The following is a 25,912-nucleotide window of genomic DNA, read 5'->3' on the forward strand; positions in this document are numbered from 1 at the left end:
CAATGTTTCATGGATCAGAAAACATATAGCAAGAGTGAACCGTGTACATATAGTCTTGGGTTGTGCGTTTACTTTAGTAACACTGAGTTGAATTCTGCTACATCCCTCTGACACACAAACACACATATATGCACACACACACAACCATATAATCAGCAAGACAACTAACTCTCCCATTCGAATAACTTCTGTATCTTCAGCTGCTGTCGTGAATTTAGACCATCCACATAGCACATATACATGAACTAAATAACAAGGCCATTCATGCTGATTTTTCTATTCTCATCATTATACAATAAGATGAAGGCAGGAGTGACATACTCAGCATGTTCTGCAGTGCCACGGAGACAGCCACAGAGTTGCTTCATTTGCATAATGCTGAGGCATTGCCTGTCATCTTCACTCAGGCTTTCTGTGTCCTAGCGAGTGCACTCGGGCTGACCGCAATTAGTCGACTAGTCGATTGTTTGGTCGTTAGGTTGTTGTTCGTAACAAATATATATATATATATATACACTGCTCAAAAAAATAAAGGGAACACTTAAACAACACAATGTAACTCCAAGTCAATCACACTTCTGTGAAATCAAACTGTCCACTTAGGAAGCAACACTGATTGACAATAAATTTCACATGCTGTTGTGCAAATGGAATAGACAAAAGGTGGAAATTATAGGCAATTAGCAAGACACCCCCCAAAACAGAAGTGATTCTGCAGGTGGTGACCACAGACCACTTCTCAGTTCCTATGCTTCCTGGCTGATGTTTTGGTCACTTTTGAATGCTGGCGGTGCTCTCACTCTAGTGGTAGCATGAGACGGAGTCTACAACCCACACAAGTGGCTCAGGTAGTGCAGTTCATCCAGGATGGCACATCAATGCGAACTGTGGCAAAAAGGTTTCCTGTGTCTGTCAGCGTAGTGTCCAGAGCATGCAATCGCTACCAGGAGACAGGCCAGTACATCAGGAGACGTGGAGGAGGCCGTAGGAGGGCAACAACCCAGCAGCAGGACCGCTACCTCCGCCTTTGTGCAAGGAGGTGCACTGCCAGCGCCCTGCAAAATGACCTCCAGCAGGCCACTAATGTGCATGTGTCTGCTCAAACGGTCAGAAACAGACTCCATGAGGGTGGTATGAGGGCCCGACGTCCACAGGTGGGGGTTGTGCTTACAGCCCAACACCGTGCAGGACGTTTGGCATTTGCCAGAGAACACCAAGATTGGCAAATTCACCACTGGCGCCCTGTGCTCTTCACAAATGAAAGCAGGTTCACACTGAGCACATGAGCACATGTGACAGACGTGACAGAGTCTGGAGACGCCGTGGAGAACGTTCTGCTGCCTGCAACATCCTCCAGCATGACTGGTTTGGCGATGGGTCAGTCATGGTGTGGGGTGGCATTTCTTTGTGGGGCCGCACAGCCCTCCATGTGCTCGCCAGAGGTAGCCTGACTGCCATTAGGTACTGAGATGAGATCCTCAGACCCCTTGTGAGACCATATGCTGACACATGCACATTTGTGGCCTGCTGGAGGTCATTTTGCAGGGCGCTGGCAGTGCACCTCCTTGCACAAAGGCGGAGGTAGCGGTCCTGCTGCTGGGTTGTTGCCCTCCTACGGCCTCCTCCACGTCTCCTGATGTACTGGCCTGTCTCCTGGTAGCGATTGCATGCTCTGGACACTACGCTGACAGACACAGGAAACCTTTTTGCCACAGTTCGCATTGATGTGCCATCCTGGATGAACTGCACTACCTGAGCCACTTGTGTGGGTTGTAGACTCCGTCTCATGCTACCACTAGAGTGAGAGCACCGCCAGCATTCAAAAGTGACCAAAACATCAGCCAGGAAGCATAGGAACTGAGAAGTGGTCTGTGGTCACCACCTGCAGAATCACTTCTGTTTTGGGGGGTGTCTTGCTAATTGCCTATAATTTCCACCTTTTGTCTATTCCATTTGCACAACAGCATGTGAAATTTATTGTCAATCAGTGTTGCTTCCTAAGTGGACAGTTTGATTTCACAGAAGTGTGATTGACTTGGAGTTACATTGTGTTGTTTAAGTGTTCCCTTTATTTTTTTGAGCAGTGTATATGCGCCCATCTGACTGAACTAATCCATTGTGGAGGCCTAGACTTAAAGTCCATTTATGCTTGATTAGAAAATATGGTAGGAGGCTCCATATGGAGGGTGTGAGGCATGTAAATTGAGCTCTGTACTGCATCATCATGCACCTTCCAAATGTTGTAACAATGTGGAGGGCTCTGTATAGCTCCACATTGACATGATTGGTTGACGATAGGTGGGGGTACATTCTGTATTATCACAAAGTCACGTCATTGACAACAGCTCTGCACTGCTCTGCGAAGCGTAAAAAGTAAGAATGCCCTGACTTCTGATGAGGCCATTCTTGCCCTGACTTCTGCTGAGGCCATTTCACTGTAAATGCTGCATGGCCAATGCAGACATAGGATTGACCATGTGCCCAGATGCACAATGCACTTCTCTCTCCAGAATGCGTTCTCCCGCCAATTTGTGCCCATTCATTGTTTCATAACTTCCTTGTGTGAATTGTTTGTGTTTGATTGTTAGTGTACTACAATGTTTGTTACTTTGGTTACGGTCATTTATTTTAATGCATTCAATATTATTATTCCGTCTTCCTGTTCTCATTTTCGGAGTGCACAACCTATGCTACACTTGTGAGAAACACGTTTTGGTTTATTTAATTCCATTTATGAGTCCTGTCAATTTAGTCATTGTCTTTTGCTAGGAGCTGTCACAGTCGTGTGTATAGGTGGCAGGGAAGTCAGGCGCAGTAGAATCAAAACTTGGTGGAAGGGAGTAGTTTAATAACTTAAAACACATAACTCCAAAACCATAAAAATACAATGAAACAAAATGGGTACGAGGACCCGTCACGCACCAAATAAAAACCACGAATACTGAACATAAAACAATCTCTGACAAAGACATGAGGGGGAAACAGAGGGTTAAATACACAACAGGTAATGAATGGGATTGAAACCAGGTGTGTAGGAAGACAAGACAAAACCAATGGAAAATGAAAAATGGATCAATGATGGCTAGAAGACCGGTGACGTTGACCTCCGAGCACCGCCGGAACAAGGAGAGGCTTCAATTTAGGCAGAAGTCGTGACAGGAGCGCTCATGCCAATGTTGAGTAAGGATGCGCACACATAGAAGTAGGCTTATGGGCTACCTGGCCTGCGTGCAAATGTAGGCATATAAATGTGCCCATTTGGGGATCTGATAGTATTTCTGATTGGTTTAACGCACTAGTCAACAATGGGGGAGTGGTTGCTTCCAACAAGAACACAAAATGTGTGCATTTTTCTAGCCATCTTTGAAAAGCAAATAAAATTTTATTTGTCACGTGTCGAATACAACAGGTCTCAGCCTCCTGTCAGCTTCCTCAGCCTCCTGAACCGTGAAATGTTTACAAGCCCTCGTTGGTTGCCCTCAATGCAGTTCAAGAAATAGAGTTAAGAAAATATTTACTAAATAAACTAAAGTAAAAAAATAAATAACATTACCGAGGCTAAATACAGGGTGTACCAGTACTGAGTCAATGTGCAGGGATACAGGTTAGTCGAGGTAATCTGTACATATAGTTAAGGGTAAAGTGATTATGCATAGATAACAAACAGCAAGCAGCTGCACTGTTAATTCAAAAAGGGGGGTGGGGGTGTCAATGTAAATAGTTTGGGTGGTCATTTGATTAAATCAGGTGTTGTCAGGTAAAGAGATTTTGTTATGTCTTAAAGGGGCAGTGTTGTATTTTGAGACATCTTGATTAAGCTAAGTAGCCAATAGGCAGAGCGTAGGATAATATGTCTGATTCTCTGTAATAATGGTATGGGAATAATAATGGATTTTATTTTGTAAAGTGGTTTCTTGCGTCAATCACAACATTTTCAGTCACCTCCTTGTCTGAAAGACAAATGGATAAAGAGGTTAATGTCAAGCCCTGTATGTTTTTTCTTCTTCAAAAGTCTCTTGGAATGTAGGCCTACATTGAACACCACACATTGGCTGCTAATGTAGGCTGAATGGAACAACTATTTCCATGTTAAAATGTTATGGGATGCATTTTCTCCATTTTCTGCCACTCTGGTAGGCCTACATTATGATCCAATAGCCACAGTAACCTACTGACTTAAAGCGGGTACAGCCTCAGTGTTCACAGTTAACACGCACTGGAAGTTGCACCGAATTTTCACAATGTTCATGTTTGCGCTCAGCAGACCTGAAATTTGCTCAGTGCTCAAAAAATGAGAGGGAACATTGACTGGGGCCCTTTCCATCCACAACATGAAAACACTAAGCTAATAGCAAGGGAGGGGAAATCCGGCTGTAAGTAACAAAATGTGGAAACAGTCAAGGGGTTTGATTACTTTCCGAATGCACTGTACATAAGAATTGATATTAGTCTGTGGCTTTTTGAGTCTGAGCACAAAGGCAGGTACAGTTATTGATCTGGCACCTCTCAAATTTGACTTTCTTTGTTCCGCCACCTATTTTCCTGGATCCGGTATCTCTTGCAACATGATTTATTTAAAAAAAATCCCTGCTTGCACTGTAAACATTCTAATAAAAGCGATCAGAGTTAAATCAAGTTGCCTCCTCACTATTTCTCACTCCCCCTAGAAAAACCAATCACATAAAAGCGTGGTGATACTTCTGCGTAATCATCCTATCCACACTGAATTCAGACCTGATGTCTTATTTGTACATACAGGTTAAGGGACGGCCCGGCGGGGTAAGTAACTGTTCTTAAAACAGGTCTTACTGGTGGTCAGCTAGTGAAGAGGTCTGACAATTACATTCACTACAACAGTGAATGATGATGTTGATGTGTACAGTTGAAGTCGGAAGTTGACATACACCTTAGCCAAATACATTTAAAATCAGTTTTTCACATTTCCTGACATTTAATTCTAGTAAAAATTCCCTGTCTTAAGTCAGTTAGGATCACCACTTTACTTTAAGAATGTGAAATGTCAGAATAATAGGAAAGAATGTTTTATTTCAGCTTTTATTTCTTTCGTCACATTCCCAATGGGTCAGAAGTTTACATACACTCAATTAGTATTTGGTAGCATTGCCTTTAAATTGTTTAACTTGGGTCAATCGGTCCGGGTAGCCTTCCACAAGCTTCCCACAATAAGTTGGGCAATTCTTTCTTGCTGAGCAGCCTTTCAGGTTATGTCGATATAGGACTCGTTTTACTGTGGATAAAGATGCTTTTGTACCTGTTTCGTCTACTGTCCTTTACTGTCCTTTACTGTCCTTAATCTACACACAATACCTCATAATGACAAATCAAAAACTGTTTTTTAGACATTTTTGCAAATGCATTAAATATAAAAACTGAAGTATCACATTTACATAAGTATTCAGTCCCTTTACTCAGTACTTTGTTGAAGCACCTTTGGCAGCGATTACAGCCTCGAGTATGACGCTACAAGCTTGGCACACCTGTATTTGGGGAGTTTCTTCCATTCTTCTCTGCAGATCCTCTCAAGCTCTGTCAGGTTGGATGGGGAGCGTTGCTGCACAGCTATTTTCAGGTCTCTCCAGAGATGTTTGATCGGGAACAAGTCCAGGCTTTGTCTGGGCCACTCAAGGACATTCAGAGACTGGTCCCGAAGCCACTCCTGCATTGTCTTGGCTGTGTGCTTAGAGTTGTTGTCCTGTTGGAATGTGAACCTTCGCCCCTAGTCTGATGTAATGAGAGTTCTGGAGCAGGTTTTCATCAAGGATCTCTATGTACTTTGCTCCGTTCATCTTTACCTCGATCCTGACTAGTCTCCCTGAAAAACATCCCCACAGCATGATGTTTCCACCACCATGCTTCACAGTAGGGATGGTTCCAGGTTTCCTCCAGACATGGTGCTTGGCATTCAGGCCAAAGAGTTGAATCTTGGTTTCAGCAGACCAGAGAATCTTGTTTTTCATGGTCAGAGAGTCTTTAGGTGCCTTTTGGCAAACTCCAAGAGGGCTGTCATGTGCCTTTTACTGAGGAGTGGCTTCTGTCTGGCCACTCTAACATAAAGGTCTGATTGGCGGACTGCTGCAGAGATGGTTGTCCTTCTGGAACGTTCTCCCATCTTAACAGAGGAACTCTGGAGCTCTGTCAGAGTGACCATTGGGTTCTTGGTCACCTCCCTGACCAAGGCCCTTCTCCTCCGATTGCTCAGTTTGGCCGGGTGGCCAGCTCTAGGAAGAGTCTTGGTGTTTCCAAACTTTTTCCATTCCAAAAATGATTGAGGCCACCGTGTTCTTGGGGACCTTCGATGCTGCAAAAATATTTTCCTACTCTTCTCCAGATCTGTGCCTCGACACAATCCTGTCTCTGAGCTCTACGGACAATTCCTTCAAACTCATGGCTTGGTTTTTGCTCTGACATGCACTGTAAACTGTAGGACCTTATATTGACAGGTGTGTACCTTTCCAAATCATGTCCAATCAATTTAATTTACCACAGGTGGACTCCAATTAAGTTGTAGAAACAGCTCAAGTATGATAAATAGAAACAGGATGAACCTGAGCTCAATTTCGAGTCTCATAGTATGTAAATAAGTTATATACTGTAAACCTGTTTTCGCTTTGTCATTTTGGGGTATTGTTTGTAGATTGCTAAGGATTTGTATTTATTTAATCCATTTTAGTATAAGGCTGTAACGCAACAAATGTGGAAAAATCAAAGGGTCCAAAGGCACTGTATGTGATTTCATGTGCATGTGGTATGTAATGTTTTCCACACTTTTTTCACAAAAGAGGTAGGCCTACATAAAAAGGCACCTGATTTTCAGGATGATTAAGTGTATGTATGACTAATAAACGTCACACATTCTTGACATCCGTAGCACACTGAATGTAGCAGATAGACATTTCATGTCATTAGAGTTAAAGGACTGTAATACATTCTGTGCTCCAACAGCCTTGGCTCTGCCCAACTCCTGGCTTGTTCTGCCCACTATGCTTCATTTGCTCCCATTGAAAATGACACAGATGAACAATCAGGGTTAGTTATAAATACTGTATATTTGGTAAATCATTGGTTGCGTGCCGCTAGTTGCATCATGGGTGCCCCTCCAGGACACTAGGTGGCAGTAATGTGCTCACAAGCTACTCACAAGACAAATGAAGAAGACATAGTCCTGCTCTCCTGATTGCAGAAGGAGGGGTGACGTTTTTGAGGTTTGAAAGATGGTGGAAGCGGAAACACTGTTTGATTTGGATGGAGCGTTGCGTAAAGTTAATGGAAATGAGTGGAAAAATGGAGCATTGACGAATGGAGCAAAACGGGCTAAAGTTGTTAATGAAGATAGGCCTCGGTCTAACAATGCAACATTCCTTGTTGAAGTGTTTTTGGGAGATCCAGTTGCTGTCAAAGAGATAGTGGAGGTCACACTGGGAAAGGTGGAGTCAATCAAAGTGACCAGGAGTGGTATAGTACTGATTTATTGTACACTGAAAAATATAAACGCAACATACAACAATTTCAAAGATTTGACTTAGTTACAGTTCATATATGGAAATCAGTCAATTTAAATAAATTCAGTAGGACCTAATCTATGGATTCCACATAGCTGGGAATAATATACCTTGGTCACACCTACCTTAAAAAAAGGTAGGGGAATGGTTCAGAAAACTAGTCAGTATCTGGTGTGACCACCATTTGCCTCATGCAGCGCGACACATCTCCTTCTCATAGAGTTGATCAGTCTGTTGATTGTGGCCTGTGGAATGTTGTCTCACTCCTCTTCAATGGCTATGCGAAGTTGCTGGATAATGGCGGAAACTGGAACAGGCTGTTGTACACGTCAATCCAGGGCATCCCAAACATGATCAATTGATGACATGTTTGGTGAGTATGCAGGCCATGGAAGAACTGGGACATTTTCAACTTCCAGGAATTTTGTACAGATCCTTGCACCATGGGGCCGTGCATCATCATACTAAAACATGAGGTGATGGCTACAGATAAATGGCATGACAATAGATCTCAGGATCGATAAAAATCGAATTATGTTTATTGTCCGTAGCTTATGCCTGCCCATACCATAACCCCATCGCCAACATGGGGAACTCTGGTCACAATGTTGACATCAGCAAACCGCTCACCCACACGATGTCATACATGCTGTCTGCCATCTGCCCGGTACAGTTGAAACTGGGATTCATCCGTGAAGAGCACACTTCTCCAGCATGCCAGTGGCTATCGAAGGTGAGCATTTGCCCACTGAAGTTGGTTACGACGCCGAACTGCAGTCAGGTCAAGATTCTGGTGAGGATGACGAGCACGCAGGTGAGCTTCCTGAAAGCTGAAAGTTTGTGCAGAAATTATTTGGTTGTGCAAACCGACAGTTTCATCAGCTGTCTGGGTGGCTGGTCTCAGACGATCCCGCAGGTGAATAAGCCTGATCTGGAGGTCCTGGGCTGGCGTGGTCACACGTGGTCCACATTTGTGAGGCCGGTTGGACATACTGCCAAGTCATCTAATACGACGTTGGAGGGCGGCGTATGGTAGAATAATTAACTTTCAGTTCTATGGAAACAGGACTGGTGGACATTCCTGCAGTCAGCATGGTAATTGCATGCTCCCTGAAAACTTGAGACATCTGTGGCATTGTGTTATGTGACAAAACTGCACATTTTAGAGTGACCTTGTATTGTTCCCAGTACAAGGTGCACCTGTGTAATGATAATTCTGTTTAATTAACTTCTTGACACACCTGTCAGGTGGATGGACTATCTTGGCAAAGGAGAAATGCTCACTAACAGGGATGTAAACAAATTTGTGCACAAAATTTTAGGTAAATGAGGTTTCTGTGGCTATGGTACATTTCTTGGATCTTTATTTCAGCTCATGAAACATTTGACCAACACTTTACATGTTGCGTTCAGATTTTTGTTCAGATTTTATTTGAAGAACAAAAAGAAAGTGCATTGTGTCTCTGGGTATTAAAGGAGTATGAAGAAATCTTTGATTTTCTGAACAGGGCACCAGTGAAAGGTGTCATCTCTGGCGACATGGTGGAATTTGAGACGGAAAATCTAAAGCACCAAGTACCAGGAGTAGGGGATGCACGTCGATTGAACCGTATGGTGAATGGAAGGAAAGAGGAAAGGCTATCGGTGCTATTGCTATTTGATCAAGCTGGGGTAAATGAGATACGCGGTGAGAGCTTATGTGAACAGACTGTTGCAGTGTCTTAAATGTAAAATGTTTGGCCACATGGCAAGTGCGTGCAGAAGGAATAAATATGTTGTGGAAGAGTCAGTGGACACAATGCTGCTAATGTGGTGGGAACCGCGTTCTCGAGTTTCAGGAATGCCCTATAATGGTGAAGGAGGTCAAAGTAGCAAGAATCCGGGCCGTCCATCAGGTCTCCTATGCAGAGGCAGTGCAAATAGCGGAAGGAATGGTAAGGGATGTCTCACAACCTGCAGAAAGTGTTGTTCATCAGTTGAGGGATTCTGCAGTACTGATCGTGAAGAATGTGGATTTTGGTGATAAATTGTACAAGTCAAACTAACAAGAAATTGAAGAAACTTGGCATAATTGTGAATGCAGCGAAAAGGTTTTTGGATCTCCAGGTGCCTCGTTTATCAATTATGCACAAATCTGTGTGTAAACCATGCGTGGAATCATTTCAGTGCAATGTGTGAGATTTATCAATATGAACGTTTGCTTGTGTTCATAAATTTATGCACAGCCATAACCGATGTGTACACACAATGCCAACTGTCAGAATAAGGAACTGCTTGCCAATCATAGAATGGGGAAAATGTGTGAAATTGTGAGTAAAAATTACATTATTTTTCAATTTCATTGTATTTCCATTGTGAATTCATGAAATATATATTGCCAGGCTAACTATACTGTATCATAATTTGACCACCAGTGCATTTGTTACGATAATAATCCATAAAAAGCACAGTCATTTGTTAAATTAGATGCATGTTTGTCAAATCATGACACCAGTGATCTTCAGGTCGGAAAAGTCGGAGCTCTAGAAAGAGGCCCGAGTTCCTGAGTTGGAATTCCGTGTTGGATGACCATTCAAACCGATTTTTCCAAGTTTGAGCTTCCAAGTTAAGCGAGTTCCAAGTTGTCTTGAACGCACTAAAGTCGGAAGTCGGAGATTTTCGAGTTCCGAGCTCCGAGTTGTCGTGAACGCAATATTATCAAACAATCTTACGAGCATCATACACACACCGGTAGGAGATAACCATTGATAAATACCAATTGTTCTTAGCCTGAGAGCTTGTGCACGACCTTGTTTATTTGCATTTCAAAACGCCCCAAAATCATCCCTTTAAACCCTGTGAAGAATATACAATGCTGTAGCATGAAATAAAATGGCACAACCAAAAAAAGCTAAGAAAACTAAATATTTTCCAAGACTGAAATAAAGGATGCTAGTGTCAGAGATTGAGTACAACAAAAAGGTTTTATTTGGCTCGCTCAGTTGTGGCTACAAAAAATTGTAATTACTTGCTACTATGGCCTATTTATTGCCTTACCTCCTTACTCCATTTGCACACACTGTATATAGATTTTCTTTTTTTTCTATTGTGTTATTGACTGTAAGCTTGTTTATTCCATGTGTAACTCTGTGTTGTTGTTTCTGTCGCACTGCTTTGCTTTATCTTGGCCAGGTCGCAGTTGTAAATGACAACTTGTTCTCAACTGGCTTACCTGGTTAAATAAAGGTGAAATTAAAAAAAATAAAAGGTACTACTCAAGTCGTTTTTTAGGGTATCTGTTCTTTACCTAAAAAAATGTTTGGCTACTTTTACTTTTACTTCACTACATTCCTAAAGAATGGGGGGGGGGGGGGGGGGGGGGGTAATATCAGTACCTTTTAACTTTTTTTTTTTTTTTTTTGACGTTGTCTCTATTTTTCCGTTTTCTTCTGCCTGAAGTTCCCAAGTTTTCACCCCACACAGTAGGGACCGACATGCAACTTTAACGTATGTTTGCGGACCGCCAAAATACCATAGAAGAAGACGAAGAAGAATGGCTTCTCTGGTTGGATGCGAACACTACGTGCGCAGCTGTTTGTTGAAAGTGAGAAATAGTTTTTATGAGCATGTGTTAATTCTACCAGATTTTAGGACACATATGTTATTGATTGACTTATTTATGTTCACGTATGCTGCTTTGTGTAGCTAACTTGTTTTGCTCATAAAATACCTGTTATTAATTTAGCCAACTAATGCGTTAGCTTGCTGGCAATCTTAATTTACAATCTGAACGGGAGATGGATTTTCATATGTCAGGTCAAATGAAAAACCTTGTTTGGCACCCATCAGGAAATGTATTTAACCAAGAAATTGGTGTAGTTGGAAATGTTGTATCTATATTTTACATTAATGTAGGAGTGGTTTGCTTTTTGTCATTCCTATATTATACTAGCTAGCTATCGCGGCTTGTCACCGGCGTTTTATTGTTTGTCAGCTAAAGTTAGCTACCTAAATTCATATTGAATATATATTTTACATTCATCTAGCAGTTGTTCGCTTGGTGTCATTCGTATATTAATCCATTGATATCTGAGTAGCAATCGGCTTGTCACCGTCGAAAATGGTTGTCAGCTAGCTAGCGAGCTAAGGAAGTTCATGTCAGACTTCATTCTTTCATCATGAATAGAGAGGTAAGCCCAAGCCTGGTTACCCTTGCAAAGTTATTAAGGTTCTTAGAATAAAAAAACATGAACTGGCGCACACCCAGAAAAAATATTGTGTGTGGAGGTGCTGACTAACGGCGAAGAAACTATAAAAATAGAGTCGTAAACTCCCAGTTATTTATTTGGTAAATTGCCGTTTTGTCATCACTGTGCCTTCCATCAAGGTTCTTGACACCAACAAATGAATGTGTTTTGTTTAATTAAGTCCGTTCCAAACTTGGTTATATCCCCCAGGCTCCGTGTTGTGGTAAAGCATATGTTTGTCGCCTGTGCCATGACGCTGAAGAGGACCATCAAATGGACCGCTTCCTGGTCAAAGAAGTGCAGTGCTCAGTCTGCACAACAGTACAACAGGTAATTATGTTAAAGGGGAACCGTTGTCTGTCACTGAGTCCCATCTATACTGTTCATTCAATATATCAATATGGTCCCATTATTTGTTTATTTTATCTGTTTTGTCTTTCAGGCACAACAAACTTGCGTGGAGTGTAATGTGACCTTTGGGGAATATTACTGTGATATCTGTCACCTGTTTGATAAAGACAAGAAGCAGTATCACTGTCAGCCCTGTGGAATTTGCAGGTGAGTAACTCTGCCCTGTTTGACTTTGTGTTACAACTAACATTCTCATATATAGCTCACCCATATTCATCAGCTGATATGTTTGACCAGCTGCTGGCCACCAGCATGTTTTAGATGTTAATTTTATTTGCATATTGGTGTCTTAAAACACTTCAATAGCGTAGCCACTATGTACAGTCGTGGCCAAAAGTTTTGAGAATGACACAAATATACATTTTCACAAAGGTTACTGCCTCAGTTTGTATGATGGCAATTTCATTATACTCCAGAATGTTATGAAGAGTGATAAGATGAATTGCAATTAATTGCAAAGTCCCTCTTAGCCATGCAAATGAACTGAATCCTCAAAAACCATTTCCACTGCATTTCGGCCCTGCCACAAAAGGCCCAGCTGACATCATGTCAGTGAATCTCTCGTTAACACAGGTGTGAGTGTTTGACGAGGACATGGCTGGAGATCACTCTGTCATGCTGATTGAGTTAGAATAACAGACTGGAAGCTTCAAAAGGAGGGTGGTGCTTGGAATCATTGTTCTTCCTCTGTCAAACATGGTTACCTGCAAGGAAACACGTGCCGTCATCATTGCTTTGCACAAAAAGGGCTTCACAGGCAAGGATATTGCTGCCAGTAAGATTGCACCTAAATCAACCATTTATCGGATCACCAAGAATTTCAAGGAGAGCGGTTCAATTGTTGTGAAGAAGGCTTCAGGGCGCCCAAAAAAGTCCAGCAAGCGCCAGGACCATCTCCTAAAGTTGATTCAGCTGCGGGATCGGGGCAGCACCAGTACAGAGCTTGCTCAGGAATGGCAGCAGGCAGGTGTGAGGGCATCTGCACGCACAGTGAGGCGAAGACTTTTGGAGGATGGCCTGGTGTCAAGAAGGGCAGCAAAGAAGCCACTTCTCTCCAGGAAAAACATCAGGGACAGAATGATATTCTGCAAAAGGTACAGGGATTGGACTGCTGAGGACTGGGGTAAAGTCATTTTCTCTGATGAATCCCCTTTCCGATTGTTTGGGGTATCCGGAAAAAAAGCTTGTCCGGAGAAGACAAGGTGAGTGCTACCATCAGTCCTGTGTCATGCCAACAGTAAAGCATCATGAGACCATTCATGTGTGGGGTTGCTTCTCAGCCAAGGGAGTGGGCTCACTCACAATTTTGCCTAAAAACACAGCCATGAATAAAGAATGGTATCAACACATCCTCCGAGAGCAACTTCTCCCATCCATCCAGGAACAGTTTGGTGACGAACAATGCCTTTTCCAGCATGATGGAGCACCTTGCCATAAGGCAAAAGGGATAACTACGTGGCTCGGGGAACAAAACAGTGATATTTTGGGTCCATGGCCAGGAAACTCCCCAGACCTTAATCCCATTGAGAACTTGTGGTCAATCCTCAAGAGGTGGGTGGACAAACAAAACCCCACAAATTCTAACAAACTCCAAGCATTGATTATGCAAGAATGGGCTGCCATCAGTCAGGATGTGGCACGGAAGTTAATTGACAGCATGCCAGGGGAGATTGCAGAGATCTTGAAAAAGAAGGGTCAACACTGAAAATATTGACTCTTTGCATCAACTTCATGTAATTGTCAATAAAAGCCTTTGACACTTATGAAATGCTTGTAATTATACTTCAGTATTCCATAGTAACATCTGACAAAAATATCTAAAGACACTGAGGCAGCAGACTTTGTGGAAATTAATATTTGTGTCATTCTGAAAACTTTTGGCCACGACTGTACAGTTATGTTTTGTACTCCTGCAGGATCGGACCAAGGGAGAAATACTTCCACTGTGAGAAGTGCAATCTCTGTTTAGCCGGAGATCTAAGAGGAAATCACAAGGTGATTGGCCCTTATTATATCTGTTGCTTGTGTGTGAATTGTCAATGCAATACTGCTAATCCCATGGCTCTTGTCTTTTACTTGATTTATCGGTAATAGACTGTTTTGTTTCAGTGTGTTGAAAATGTTTCAAGACAGAACTGCCCAGTGTGTATGGAGGTAAGTTAGTGAATAGTAAGATCAGTAACACAATTGCTGTGCATTTCACTTTGTTAATGTAATTTAGTATACAATTGTGTAATATAGAAATTCACACAGCCTGTATTTGACAATTTCACCAGTACTTCTCCTTTAATGGTTTCATAGATATATAATGTTTGTGTCTTCTCTCTAACTAAGGATATCCACACATCCAGAATAGGAGCCCAAATTCTTCCATGTGGCCATCTTCTACACAAGTATGACCTTTTCCTTATGATAAATACTCTCACAACCTTTGTAGGTCTTATAGGCTAATGACAAGTTTGTATTGATGCCACTGTTAATCTGATGGATGATACAGAAGGTGCAATACTGGAGTCTTACTCTTGTCTTCTGGTAGAAGAAACCATTTTTAGAATGTTCACTGGTTTTGTTTTTCAGAACATGCTTTGATGACATGGTCCAAACTGGGTAAGGTCCATTGTCCTTTTTTCAAATATTGTGCTAGTTATGATATATTTATCCTAATTACTGTCATTAACTTATCTATCATATCATCTGCATGACATTCATATAAGCAATGACGATCTGCGTGACCAGGAATATGTCCTCTATGTCCCCTTCAGTGCGTATCGATGCCCACTCTGTATGCACTCTGCTTGGAATATGGAGCACAACTGGGAGCAGATGGACAAGGAGATAACTCAGTCACCCATGCCCACTGAATACCAGGATGCCACTGTGAAGGTATGACACAAATGTATTCACTTTGCATGTGAAATGGAACTTTAAAAAGCAAAACACGATGACCTTAATTCGTGTGATCCCTTGCGTTTTGGGGTAGTGTATTTACACTGATCTGGTATAGATTTACTTTGGCTTTATTTTATGACTCACTTCAGGCTTATATGTTCAAGGCATATTTAAACTTATTTTGAAGTTTCAGTATTGAGCACTACTTCTGCCTCACGACATGGTTTGGTCGGTCTTTCCTTCTCCCTGACCTGTAGATCATATGTAATGACTGCCAAACCCACTGTACGGTGCCTTTCCATGTTCTGGGAATGAAGTGCACTGGCTGTGGGTCCTACAACACAGCACAGAATGGTGGGCTGATACGGCAGTCCCAGGAACCACAGCCCCAGGAGCCAGAGCAGCAGCCCCAGTCTCCAGTGCCAGAACCATAGAATTAGAATATGTATCATTTTAATTCCATTGGGACTCCACCCCCTAGTTCTCTATGCTCCACATTACTTCCCCAGTCTACGCAAGACTTAACTACACTATCCACCTCTTTCCCAACATTGATCTGCCAAGAGTACAGGTAGTCATGCCTGGGTTCCAGAACCTGGTGCCAGGACCTCAGGGCACCAAACTTGGATCCCTCTCCTAGTGTGTTGTACAGCAATTTTGGGATTGAATTTCTGTTATTACATGGCTATTGATCCATTTGTTTCTCAGATAAAAGCCAGCATAAGAGAATTGTGAATGAGGAATTAAATATAGTCAGCCACACATCATTTATTTCCCATTTTGTCCCAAGTTGGAATGGATTCATGTGTGTCAGTAATGCTTTCACCAAATTATTTAGATTTTTGTTGGGGTGAAGAATGCTGTTATGTGAGGAGTTTGTAAAGCACTACAATGTTTGACTGGCTTTGCGTTTCTATAAACCTATGTAAATGCTTCAGACTGACATTTTTACAATGGTAATGTATTCCAATGTCTTTGCAAAACTCAGGTATTTGAAATAGTTTAGATACAGTTCAACATCAAATTGTGTTCATTCCATGTTTGAGTTATATGAATTTCTGATTAGATGAGTGAATTATCTTGAGTAACACGTATGTAAATTATTGAATAATTACTACAGTTAGTCAATGGCTGTTGGCAACTATCTCACTCCATGCTTAGCTCATATTGTCAGTATTGTCGCTCAAACATGAGAGAAATAGAGTGAAAATATTGCATCTGTATTGCCTTTGGTGTCATTCATTGATGCAGGTTTTGGGATTTGGTGACATTTACTGTAACGACTAATACATACCATGATTGTGCTGAATGTTATTTAAGATTTGCATCACAGTAATTCCGAAATAAATATATAAAATAATAGTAGCTGTATAGTGTTCTTTACAAAAACTGCAATGAACAGTCTGAAAAATATACAGTTGAAGTCAGAAGTTTACATACACTCAATTAGTATTTGGTAGCATTGCCTTAAACATTTGACCCAAGTTTAAATTGTTTTGGGTAGCCTTCCACAAGCTTACCACAATAAGTTGGGTGAATTTTGGCCCATTCCTCCTGACAGAGCTGGTGTAACTGAGTCAGGTTTGTAGGCCTCCTTGCTCGCACAAGCTTTTTCAGTTCTGCCCACAAATTTTCCATAGGATTGAGGTCAGGGGCTTTGTGATGGCCATTCCAATACCTTGACTTTGTTGTCCTTAAGCCATTTTGCCACAATTTTGGAAGTATGCTTGGGGTCATTGTCCATTTGGAAGACCCATTTGCGACCAAGCTTTAACTTCCTGACTGATGTCTTGAGCTGTTGCTTCAATATATCGACATAATTTTCCTCCCTCATGATGCAATCTATTTTGTGAAGTGCACCAGTCCCTCCTGCAGCAAATCACCCCCACAACATGATGCTGCCACTCCGTGCTTCACGGTTGGGATGGTGTTCTTCGGCTTGCAAGCATCCCCCTTTTTCCTCCTAACATAACTATGGTCATTATGGCCAAACAGTTCTATTTTTGTTTCATCAGACCAGAGGACATTTCTCAAAAAAGTACGATATTTGTCCTCATGTGCAGTTGCAAACCGTAGTCTGGCTTTTTTATGGTGGTTTTGGAGCAGTGGCTTCTTCCTTGCTGAGCGGCCTTTCAGGTTATGTCGATATAGAACTCATTCTACTGTGGATATAGATACTTTTGTACCCGTTTCCTCCAGCATCTCCACAAGGTCCTTTGCTGCTGTTCTGGGATTGATTTGCACTTTTCACACAAGTATGTTCATCTGTAGGAGACAGAACGCATCTCCTTCCTGAGCGGTATGATGGCTGCTTGGTCCCATGGTGTAAATACTTGCGTACTATTGTTTGTACAGATGAATGTGGTACCTTCAGGCGTTTGGAAATTGCTCCCAAGTAAGAACCAGACTTGTTGTTTTTTCTTTTTCTGAGGTCTTGGCTGATTTCTTTTGATTTTCCCATGATGTCAAACAAAGATGCACTGAGTTTTAAGGCAGGCCTTTAAATACATCCACAGGTACACTGCCAATTGATTCAAATGACATGACTTGAATTTGAGAATGATGAATAGAAATTATCTAGCCAGGTTTTGTAACGTTTTATCACTCATTTTGTGGCACAGAAGACAGTAGCCTCGCCCTAGCAAAAACGTGCAACAGATTGGCTAGTGAAACGCACTCTTTCCTCTGATTGGACCAACAAACTGTCTATCAACACGTCGGGTGAGCTATTCAACAGATTGCTGATTTAATGTACAGACAGTGTTGATTCGTCATTCAGAGCCCCACCTGTTTAGCTATAAATAAAACTTTAAGTGTTTAACCTGATTTGCATGTTATTTTGGCATTTGTTTCGCACATCAGTTTGCAAACAATGTAAAAAAAGTTAATAAAGCCGCATACAAACATGGTCTCTCTTTTTCTTAAGGCAGCTCCAAAATGCAGGCGTTCCGGCCTACCTCAATGCTTTCTGCAGAAAATACATAGCGTAGGGGTAGGTAATGTTCTCTAGTTGTGCCGTGATTGGCTCAGTGTCCTGTCACTCATAGGGACACTACGTCACTGCAAAATCTACGGGTAGAGCTCGAAAATGAAAGCCCCTTGGGTGCTGCAATAGAGTTACATTAGAAGTGCCCATCCAAGAAGGCTCAAGGTCATTGGCCACAGATAAAAGATACTATTCAGTGGAGTGTGTGTGTGTGGTCCAAGTCTGCGTTTAAGGGTCTCTTTTCCGAGCTTAAAAGGTTAAACACATAGGCCATGCTATAAATCCAGCATGACTTCTGCTGTGTTCAAAACAACTGGAAACTTGTAACTGGGAAATCTCAGACTTCAGTGAGTTCAAGACAACTGGGAACTCTGGGGGGGACGGTCATCCAAATCTGAATTCTAAGTCGGGAACTCGGGCCTCTTTCTAGTCCTCCAACTTTCTGATTTGCAGATCACTGACGCATTGATTTGACCAAATTTTTTCCCTGAGATCCCAGTTGTCTTGAAAGCGCCATGTGTCCTGTCCCTGTCATTCTGGTTGTGCATAATAAGACGTCGGCCGCCCCCCAGTGCGCATAGAAATACGGTCGTGGCCAAAAGTTGAGAATGACACATTAATTAACAAAGTCTGCTGCCTCAGTGTCATTAGATATTTTTGTCAGATGTTACTATGGAATACTGAAGTATAATTACAAGCATTTCATAAGTGTCAAAGGATTTTATTGACAATTACATGAAGTTGATGCAAAGAGTCAATATTTTCAGTGTTGACCCTTCTTTTTCAAGACCTCTGCAATCTCCCCTGGCATGCTGTCAATTAACTTCTGGGCCACATCCTAACTGATGGCAGCCCGTTCTTGCATAATCAATGCTTGGAGTTTGTCAGAATTTGTGGGTTTTTGTTTGTCCACCCGCCTCTTGAGGATTGATCACAAGTTGTCAATGGTATTAAGGTCTGGGGAGTTTCCTGGCCATGGACCCAAAATATCACTGTTTTGTTCCCCGAGGCACTTAGTTATCACTTTTGCCTTATGGCAAGGTGCTCCATCATGCTGGAAAAGGCATTGTTTGTCACCAAACTGTTCCTGGATGGTTGGGAGAAGTTCCTCTCGGAGGATGTGTTGGTACCATTTCTTTATTCATGTCTGTTCTTAGGCAAAATTGTGAGTGAGCCCACTTCCTTGGCTGAGAAGCAACCCCACACATGAATGATCTCAGGATGCTTTACTGTTGGCATGACACAGGACTGATGGTAGCGCTCACGGTCTTCTCTAGACAAGCTTTTTTCCGGATGCCCCAAACAATCGGAAAGGGGATTCATCAGAGAAAATTACTTTACCCCAGTCCTCAGCCGTTCAATCCCTGTACCTTTTGCAGAATATCCATCTGTCCCTAACGTTTTTCCTGGAGAGAAGTGGCTTCTTTGCTGCCCTTCTTGACACCAGGCCATCCTCCAAAAGTCTTCGCCTCACTGTGCGTGCAGATGCACTCACACCTGCCTGCTGCCATTCCTGAGCAAGCACTGTACTGGTGGTGCCCTGATCCTGCAGCTGAATCAACTTTAGGAGACAGTCCTGGCGCTTGCTGGAATTTCTTGGGCGCCCTGAAGCCTTCTTCACAACAATTGAACCGCTCTCCTTGAAGTTCTTGGTGATCTGAGAAATGGTTGATTTAGGTGCAATCTTACTGGCAACAATATCCTTGCCTGTGAAGCCCTTTTTGTGCAAAGCAATGATGATGGGATGTGTTTCCTTGCAGGTAAGCATGTTTGACAGAGGAAGAACAATGATTCCAAGCACCACCCTCCTTTTGAAGCTTCCAGTCTGTTATTCTAACTCAATCAGCATGACAGAGTGATCTCCAGCCTTGTCCTCGTCAACACTCACACCTGTGTTAACGAGAGAATCACTGACATGATGTCAGCTGGGCCTTTTGTGGCAGGGCCGAAATGCAGCGGATTTTTTTTGGGGGGGGGATTCAGTTCATTTGCACGGCTAAGAGGGACTTTGCAATAAATTGCAATTCATCTGATCACTCTTCATAACATTCTGGTGTATATGCAAATTGCCATCATACAAACTAAGGCAGCAGACTGAAAATATATAGTTGTGTCATTCTCAAAACTTTTGGCCACAAATGTAGGCTACATGGCCTGTAAGAGAAAATTATTGCTCAATGTATTAAGAGTGGTGGAAAAAGTACTCAATTGTCATATTTGAGTAAAAGATACCTTAAAAGAAAATGACTCAAGTGAAAGTTACCCAATAAAATACTACTTGAGTAAAAGTCTAAAAGTATCTAGTTTTAAATGTAGTGGTTAAAGTACAAAGTAACAAATCAAATTACTTATATTAAGCAAACCAGATGGAACGATTTGACCACACTCAGACATAATTTACAAACACAGTAGTTGTGTTTCGTGAGTCCGCCAGATCAGAGGTAGTAGGGGTTACGTTATATTGATAGGTGCCATAATTCTGTCCTGCCTGAGCATTCTAGATGTAATGAGTACTTTCAGGTGTCAGGGAAAATGCATGCAGTAAAAATAACATTTTATTATTTAGGAATGTAGTGGAGTAAAAGTAAAAGTTGTCAAAAATATAAAGTACATATACCCCAAAAAACGACTTAAGTAAAAATACTTTTAAGTACTACTTAAGTAATTTACACCACTGTGTATTAATGTTGATGAAATATTAATAATCATTAAGTCTTATTAAGAAAAATCTACCAATGTAGGGGGGGGGGGGGGGGATATCAGAATTAGTCTACCTGTGTACGCAGCTTTAGACAGAAACGATTTCTCAACGGGGGGGAGGCTGTGCAGTTTTGCTCTCTACCTGTGTCCCTCAGATAGAACAGGTTAAGCCAGATGCAATGTCTTTTGGGCTATTTCCCATGCATATTTGGTCAATCTTCTTGGATGATATGGCACTTTCACCATTGGACATCCAAGACTTGTAAATAAATCTACACTCTAAAAATAAAAGGTTCGCTGCAGGATCCTTCAGGTTAATTTAAGCACCTTTCAGGTTAATTTAAGCACCTATACTCTGCCATCAGTTCGTTTCTGAACCTTTGTCGATTTAAGGGGTGCTTTGAAGAACACTTTTCAGAAGAGAAGTTCGTTTTGGAACCAGCAGTGGACTCGTGCATATAATTAAAATTGAGAACGTTGCTCAAAAGAGGAAGCCTGAAGCGCGCGGTTGGTTGGAGAGACCGGACAGATAAAATATGACTTGCAACAGATCGACGTGAAAGGTGGGTGAACCTTATAAGATAATAATTAATCAAACTACTATCAAATAATTAAAAGCAATACATGTAATATTTATTTTCATCAGCTAGCCAAGCTACATTGCCTGTAATGTTAGCTGGTAATTGTAGAACGTCAAGTGTTGGTACGTTTTAGCTAACGTTAGCTAGCTAGATTCAATATTGACAAATGTTAGTCCTCATTTAAACCCATGATACTCTCACCATCTCATCATTGTGTGTGTGAGAGCCTGAGCCTGTCTCCATACTCTCCTTCTCAATGTGTGCAAAGCTCTTATTCAAAAGTACCCCTTGTTGAGAGGGCTATGTAAGGTCTATGTAAGAATTCTTCAGTGTTCTTACTTATTAATTTACACTAATAACCTTTTACCACCATTGTGCCTACCCAGACCATAATGTGCTAGCTTGAATTTTTTTCTTCTCACTGCTCCTCTGACCTCGGTCCCAATAATGTCATGACATTTCTTCTCTCTACATTTTATTTTAAGGAGGCAAGGCATGATAGAGAATAAATACAAAAAAGAACGTCAGCCGCTTGCTCACGTTGCAAAAGTACAGGAAATGCAGAAGAGGTTTGGGAGGTAAGGGGGAAAAAATAAGCCCAGATGAAACTGAAAATGAAGTCCCAAGGAATTGCATATAAATAATTGCCAATATTTAGTGTGTCAAAGTCGAACTGCTGATCCCAGATCAGTTTTTAAGAGCATAAATAAGATTGTATGAACAGGTGGAGACATGATATGGGACATTTAGCCTTTTTCTATAGACTTTGTTTGATGCTGTATGTATCAATATTTATATTTGATTTTCAGATTGAGACTGGTGAGGATTCATTCAGTCAGAAGTTACATGTTGAAAAGATGCAGGTGGAGTGCCAAAAGAGACCTAAGTTCCCTTCAAGGCAAAAATGAAAAGGACTGAAAAATATACATTTTTCTGAAACAAGGCACCAAGGATTTCTTAAAACAGTAACCCGTACTCTATTTTTTTAGCCATTGTAAGTAGCCAAAAAGTCTTGACAGAAATAAATGGTCAAAACTAATGTAACATAGCCAAGTACTGTCATCTGAATCCAAGATATGATGCATTATAAACAAATTGACTTAAGATTCTCAGATGAGAATCAAACCCGGTATGGATGTGGACTGAAAGATTATGTTTGGATTCTGCACAATGGCTGACAGAATCATTGCAGAAACTGAAAAGAGGGGTGTGGCTATGGAGTTGCTGAATCTCTACAAGAAGACACTTCTCACACGGAGGCTCACAATGGTAATTTTTTTAAATCAATGTTACTGCATGTAAAAAGTACCCTTAACAGTATGCAGCCGTTTATTTCTATTGATTGTAATCCAGCCTTTTTATTACACACCCTCTAATTTAAGGTTTGAAGTTCACTGCAGCCATTTTGTGCCTCTTACCTCTTCAAAGAAGATCCAAGTGGCTGTACGTCAGACAGGGTATGTATTTCCCAGCAGACAAATAAATGCAAAGTTAGTGCTGTGCTCAATTAAGTTACTGTTTGAAATATGACTTGAGTAACCTTTGACTTTTTATTTTTACTTCTTGCAATTAATGTAAAATGTCCTATCACTTACCAGAACAATAGAGGGGAATCCCTGTTCAGATGAAAGCCACATCAAGCTCTTCAAGATGGAGAAAGGCCAGAGGACATCTCCATGGGATTGGGAGTGGCAATGGGGGTCATTTCCTTCATATTGAGTATGCAGCATCAGTAAAAAGCATTAAGCTGTTAATTCAGAAATGTGTTCTGGGAATTGATGAGGGGTTAAATTACCAACAATTGTTGTATGAATGGCAAACTTTTTGCTGTAGAAGGATAAGGGAAATCTGAGATCTCTGCAAGTGAATGTGACTTTAGTCAAAATTAATTGATTAAGTTTGCCACTCAATGTAATTTGTATTTTGTTACAATTCATAATAGATTACATTAGGTTCCTACAGGAACCTTAACACCCTAAAAAGGTGCTTTGAGGAAACTTTAAAAGGTTCCTCTGTGAAAAGGTTCCTGGAAGCACCATAAGTGGATCTGCTGGTATTGCAATCTGAGGAACCTTTTTTTTTTAGAATGTACACTAAGCACATCAACCTGCCTTCTGATTTCATGCCCTATTTTACATCAGTGTTGTAGACCAAATATTGAAAAGAGCGGTCTGGTTGCCTCAGACATTTGTAGTTGAACAAGTCATTACAATTCTTTTACTTGAATTGACTTGTGCTTAGAATAGCCGACTTGCTTGTGACTGTCCCACCTTCGCACGGCTGTAACAAGACTCAGAATGTATTGGTCGGATTTGAGGGTGAGGTATTCCAGATCGGGAGAAAAGGACTCGTTCCTGTATGTTGCGACAATCACACCATGAGTTATAATGAAACACCCCTCACATTTTCCTAGAGTTATTTCTTCCTACCCGTACGATGGATGAGAACCCTGGCGGGTGGGTTGGCTAGACAAATTGAACCACATTTCTGTACATATTGTCGCAGTTCCTTATGTCCCTCTTAAAAAAGGTCCTCGCACACCTTATTTTAGAGAATTTACATTAGCAAGTAATAGAAGCAGAACGCCTTAGTCCTTTAAAATCACGGACACCTGTGCTAATGTCATGCATGGTCACTGACACTAACAAATAATGGCCATTCCCATGGATGCGTTACATATCTTTTGTACCCGATATTCTATAATTTATTGATGTCTGTTTCTGCTGTGTTGTGAATTGTTCTATTGGCTTATGTCCCTATCCTTCTGGGATGTGATTGCCATGTCACTGGTCCGGCCATCAAATAAATACAAATGTTTATCCAGGCGAGCAGATTTAAGGTTAAACAAAACTAAGATCTCACATAAAAACAAAAAAAAAGCTCCAGTGCAGCTGTTTATTTCAATTGAGCATGTTACTGTGAATAATGGTCAATGAAAAACAATTGCTTCTTAGCAAAGTGCCATTTTTCAAACAGAATTAGTTAAGACTGAGGGGTCTAATTGGAGGTATATGTCACCGGAAAACCAGCTGTTATTGGCAGAAGTCATTGGTCTAGTGATGTCAACTGGCTGTCCAAAAACCCCACCCAGCCAGACAAGCTGAAATTTCAGTGGATCTTTAAGCAGCTTACACTAAAGTGCATTCAGAATTTTAGTATGAAAATCAGGAATACCCTGCCCCTTTAAATTTAGCTTAACTGTTTACTCATGGGATTTGGCAAAATTGAAATGTTCCTTAAACAGTTCACCTGCCAGGCCAAACATTACATTCTCTACTTTGTATTTGTTACTGAATGTATCGTATTAAAAAAGTGGGTTAGGTACAAGAAACAAAAATTACACGTGTGTGAGAGACTATAGTCAGTGGCACCACAACGCCAAAGTGTGCCGCGTTAATGTCAATGCTCTTTGACAACTATAACCACATTACTCTAACTGGATGGAATAGTCCATTTAACAGGAAGTGTCTTTATAAAAGCCAACTGAACGTCGTTTTGACATGGTGGGATCTTTGTAAATGGCAGTGGAAACACGTGAGAAGGTTGTTTCATGAACTGAAATAAAACTTCCCAGAAATGGCCATATGCACAAAAAGCATCTCAAATTGTGCATACATGTTAGTGAGAATTTTGTCCTTTGCCAAGATAATCAGCAATCTGACATGTGGCATAGCAAAGAAGCTGAATAAACCAGTGCACCTTGTCAAAACAATGTCACAGGTGTCTCAAGTTTAGGGAGTGCGCAATAGGCATGCTGATTACTGGAATGTTCACCATGCCACCTCCAGTTTGAGAATTTGGCAGTATATCCAAATCGGCCTCAACTGCAAACCTATGTCATGTGGGTGAGTGGAATGCTGATGTCAAAGTTAATTGCCCCATGGGGTTGTTACGGGCAGGTAAAAGCTATTGACAAAAATGGCATTTTGTCAATAGCAATTTGAATGCACAGAAATACCATGAGCCTGAGACCCATTTGAAATCTTATTCCTAGTCATGTGAATTCTAGATTATGGCCTAATGAAAAACCTTAAAATCCTTAGTGTCATCTTTCAAGTCCTTAATTTACAGCATTACCCTTAGGCAGATTTTTTTTTTTGCCCCATCCCTCCTGCTAATTGGGCAACTTGTCAAGTTCAGAACAGCTGTCAGTCAAAATCAATACAGCGCAGAGCCCTGAAGTCATAGCACACTGCGTTCCAATTTAGGGACTGGTCAGTGCCTGAATCTGCCATTTTCAACCTGTATATGGTAGGAGTACAAAGGGCTACATATCAAATGTAGCAACCCGTGGTGTAAAGTACTAAGGACAAACTTACAATTTTACCCATTACATTCCTAAAGACAGTCATTTTTACATCATACATTTTCCCTGACACCCAAAAGTACTCGTTACATTGACAAGACGATGGGCCTAGACAGCTGTCATCCCTACTGTCTCCGATTTGGCGGACTCACTAAACACAAATGCTTAATTTGTAAATTCTGAGTGTTGGTGCCCCTTGCTGTGAACAAAATTGTGCCATCTGGTTTGCTTAATAAAAACTATGAAATTAATGTACATTTGATTAAGTGCATTTCCATTTTTTGCTAATGTAT

General features: G+C 41.3%; 1 protein-coding gene and 1 long non-coding RNA gene across 5 annotated transcripts; both read left to right on the forward strand.

Annotated features, from left to right (window-relative positions):
* The first annotated feature begins 10,994 nt into the window (after positions 1-10,994).
* Positions 10,995-16,408, forward strand: LOC129826071 (RING finger and CHY zinc finger domain-containing protein 1-like). 3 transcript variants are annotated; one of them, XM_055886381.1, is made up of 10 exons: positions 11,068-11,103; positions 11,597-11,689; positions 11,957-12,076; positions 12,189-12,304; positions 14,074-14,152; positions 14,252-14,311; positions 14,492-14,550; positions 14,735-14,764; positions 14,920-15,040; positions 15,304-16,408. In XM_055886381.1, the coding sequence occupies exons 2-10, from the start codon at positions 11,678-11,680 to the stop codon at positions 15,478-15,480; spliced, it is 774 nt and encodes a 257-aa protein (XP_055742356.1). In that variant the 5' UTR covers positions 11,068-11,103; positions 11,597-11,677; the 3' UTR covers positions 15,481-16,408. The 3 variants fall into 3 exon arrangements, with proteins under 3 accessions (XP_055742354.1, XP_055742355.1, XP_055742356.1); XM_055886379.1 differs by lacking the exon at positions 11,597-11,689 and having other exon boundaries at positions 10,995-11,103; XM_055886380.1 differs by lacking the exon at positions 11,597-11,689 and having other exon boundaries at positions 10,995-11,103; positions 14,267-14,311.
* A 4,744-nt stretch (positions 16,409-21,152) lies between these two features.
* LOC129826072 (uncharacterized) lies at positions 21,153-25,830 on the forward strand. 2 transcript variants are annotated; one of them, XR_008754991.1, is made up of 6 exons: positions 21,154-21,295; positions 21,799-21,891; positions 22,123-22,307; positions 22,495-22,582; positions 22,696-22,770; positions 22,912-25,830. It is a non-coding gene; the product is annotated as an uncharacterized LOC129826072 (long non-coding RNA). The 2 variants fall into 2 exon arrangements; XR_008754990.1 differs by having other exon boundaries at positions 21,153-21,295; positions 22,123-22,582.
* Positions 25,831-25,912: the final 82 nt, after the last annotated feature.

The sequence above is a fragment of the Salvelinus fontinalis genome, chromosome 28, assembly GCF_029448725.1.
Source record: "Salvelinus fontinalis isolate EN_2023a chromosome 28, ASM2944872v1, whole genome shotgun sequence".
Taxonomy (NCBI): domain Eukaryota; kingdom Metazoa; phylum Chordata; class Actinopteri; order Salmoniformes; family Salmonidae; genus Salvelinus; species Salvelinus fontinalis.

What these genes read in the sequence shown, in the direction of transcription:
- LOC129826071 (XM_055886379.1), top strand. Translation starts at nt 11,053, where the DNA reads ATGGCTTCTCTGGTTGGATGCGAACACTACGTGCGCAGCTGTTTGTTG. An exon ending in TCTGCACAACAGTACAACAG is followed by an intron (nt 12,077 to 12,188) that starts GTAATTATGTTA and finishes TTTGTCTTTCAG; the next exon opens with GCACAACAAACTTGCGTGGA. An exon ending in ATCTAAGAGGAAATCACAAG is followed by an intron (nt 14,153 to 14,251) that starts GTGATTGGCCCT and finishes TATCGGTAATAG; the next exon opens with ACTGTTTTGTTTCAGTGTGT.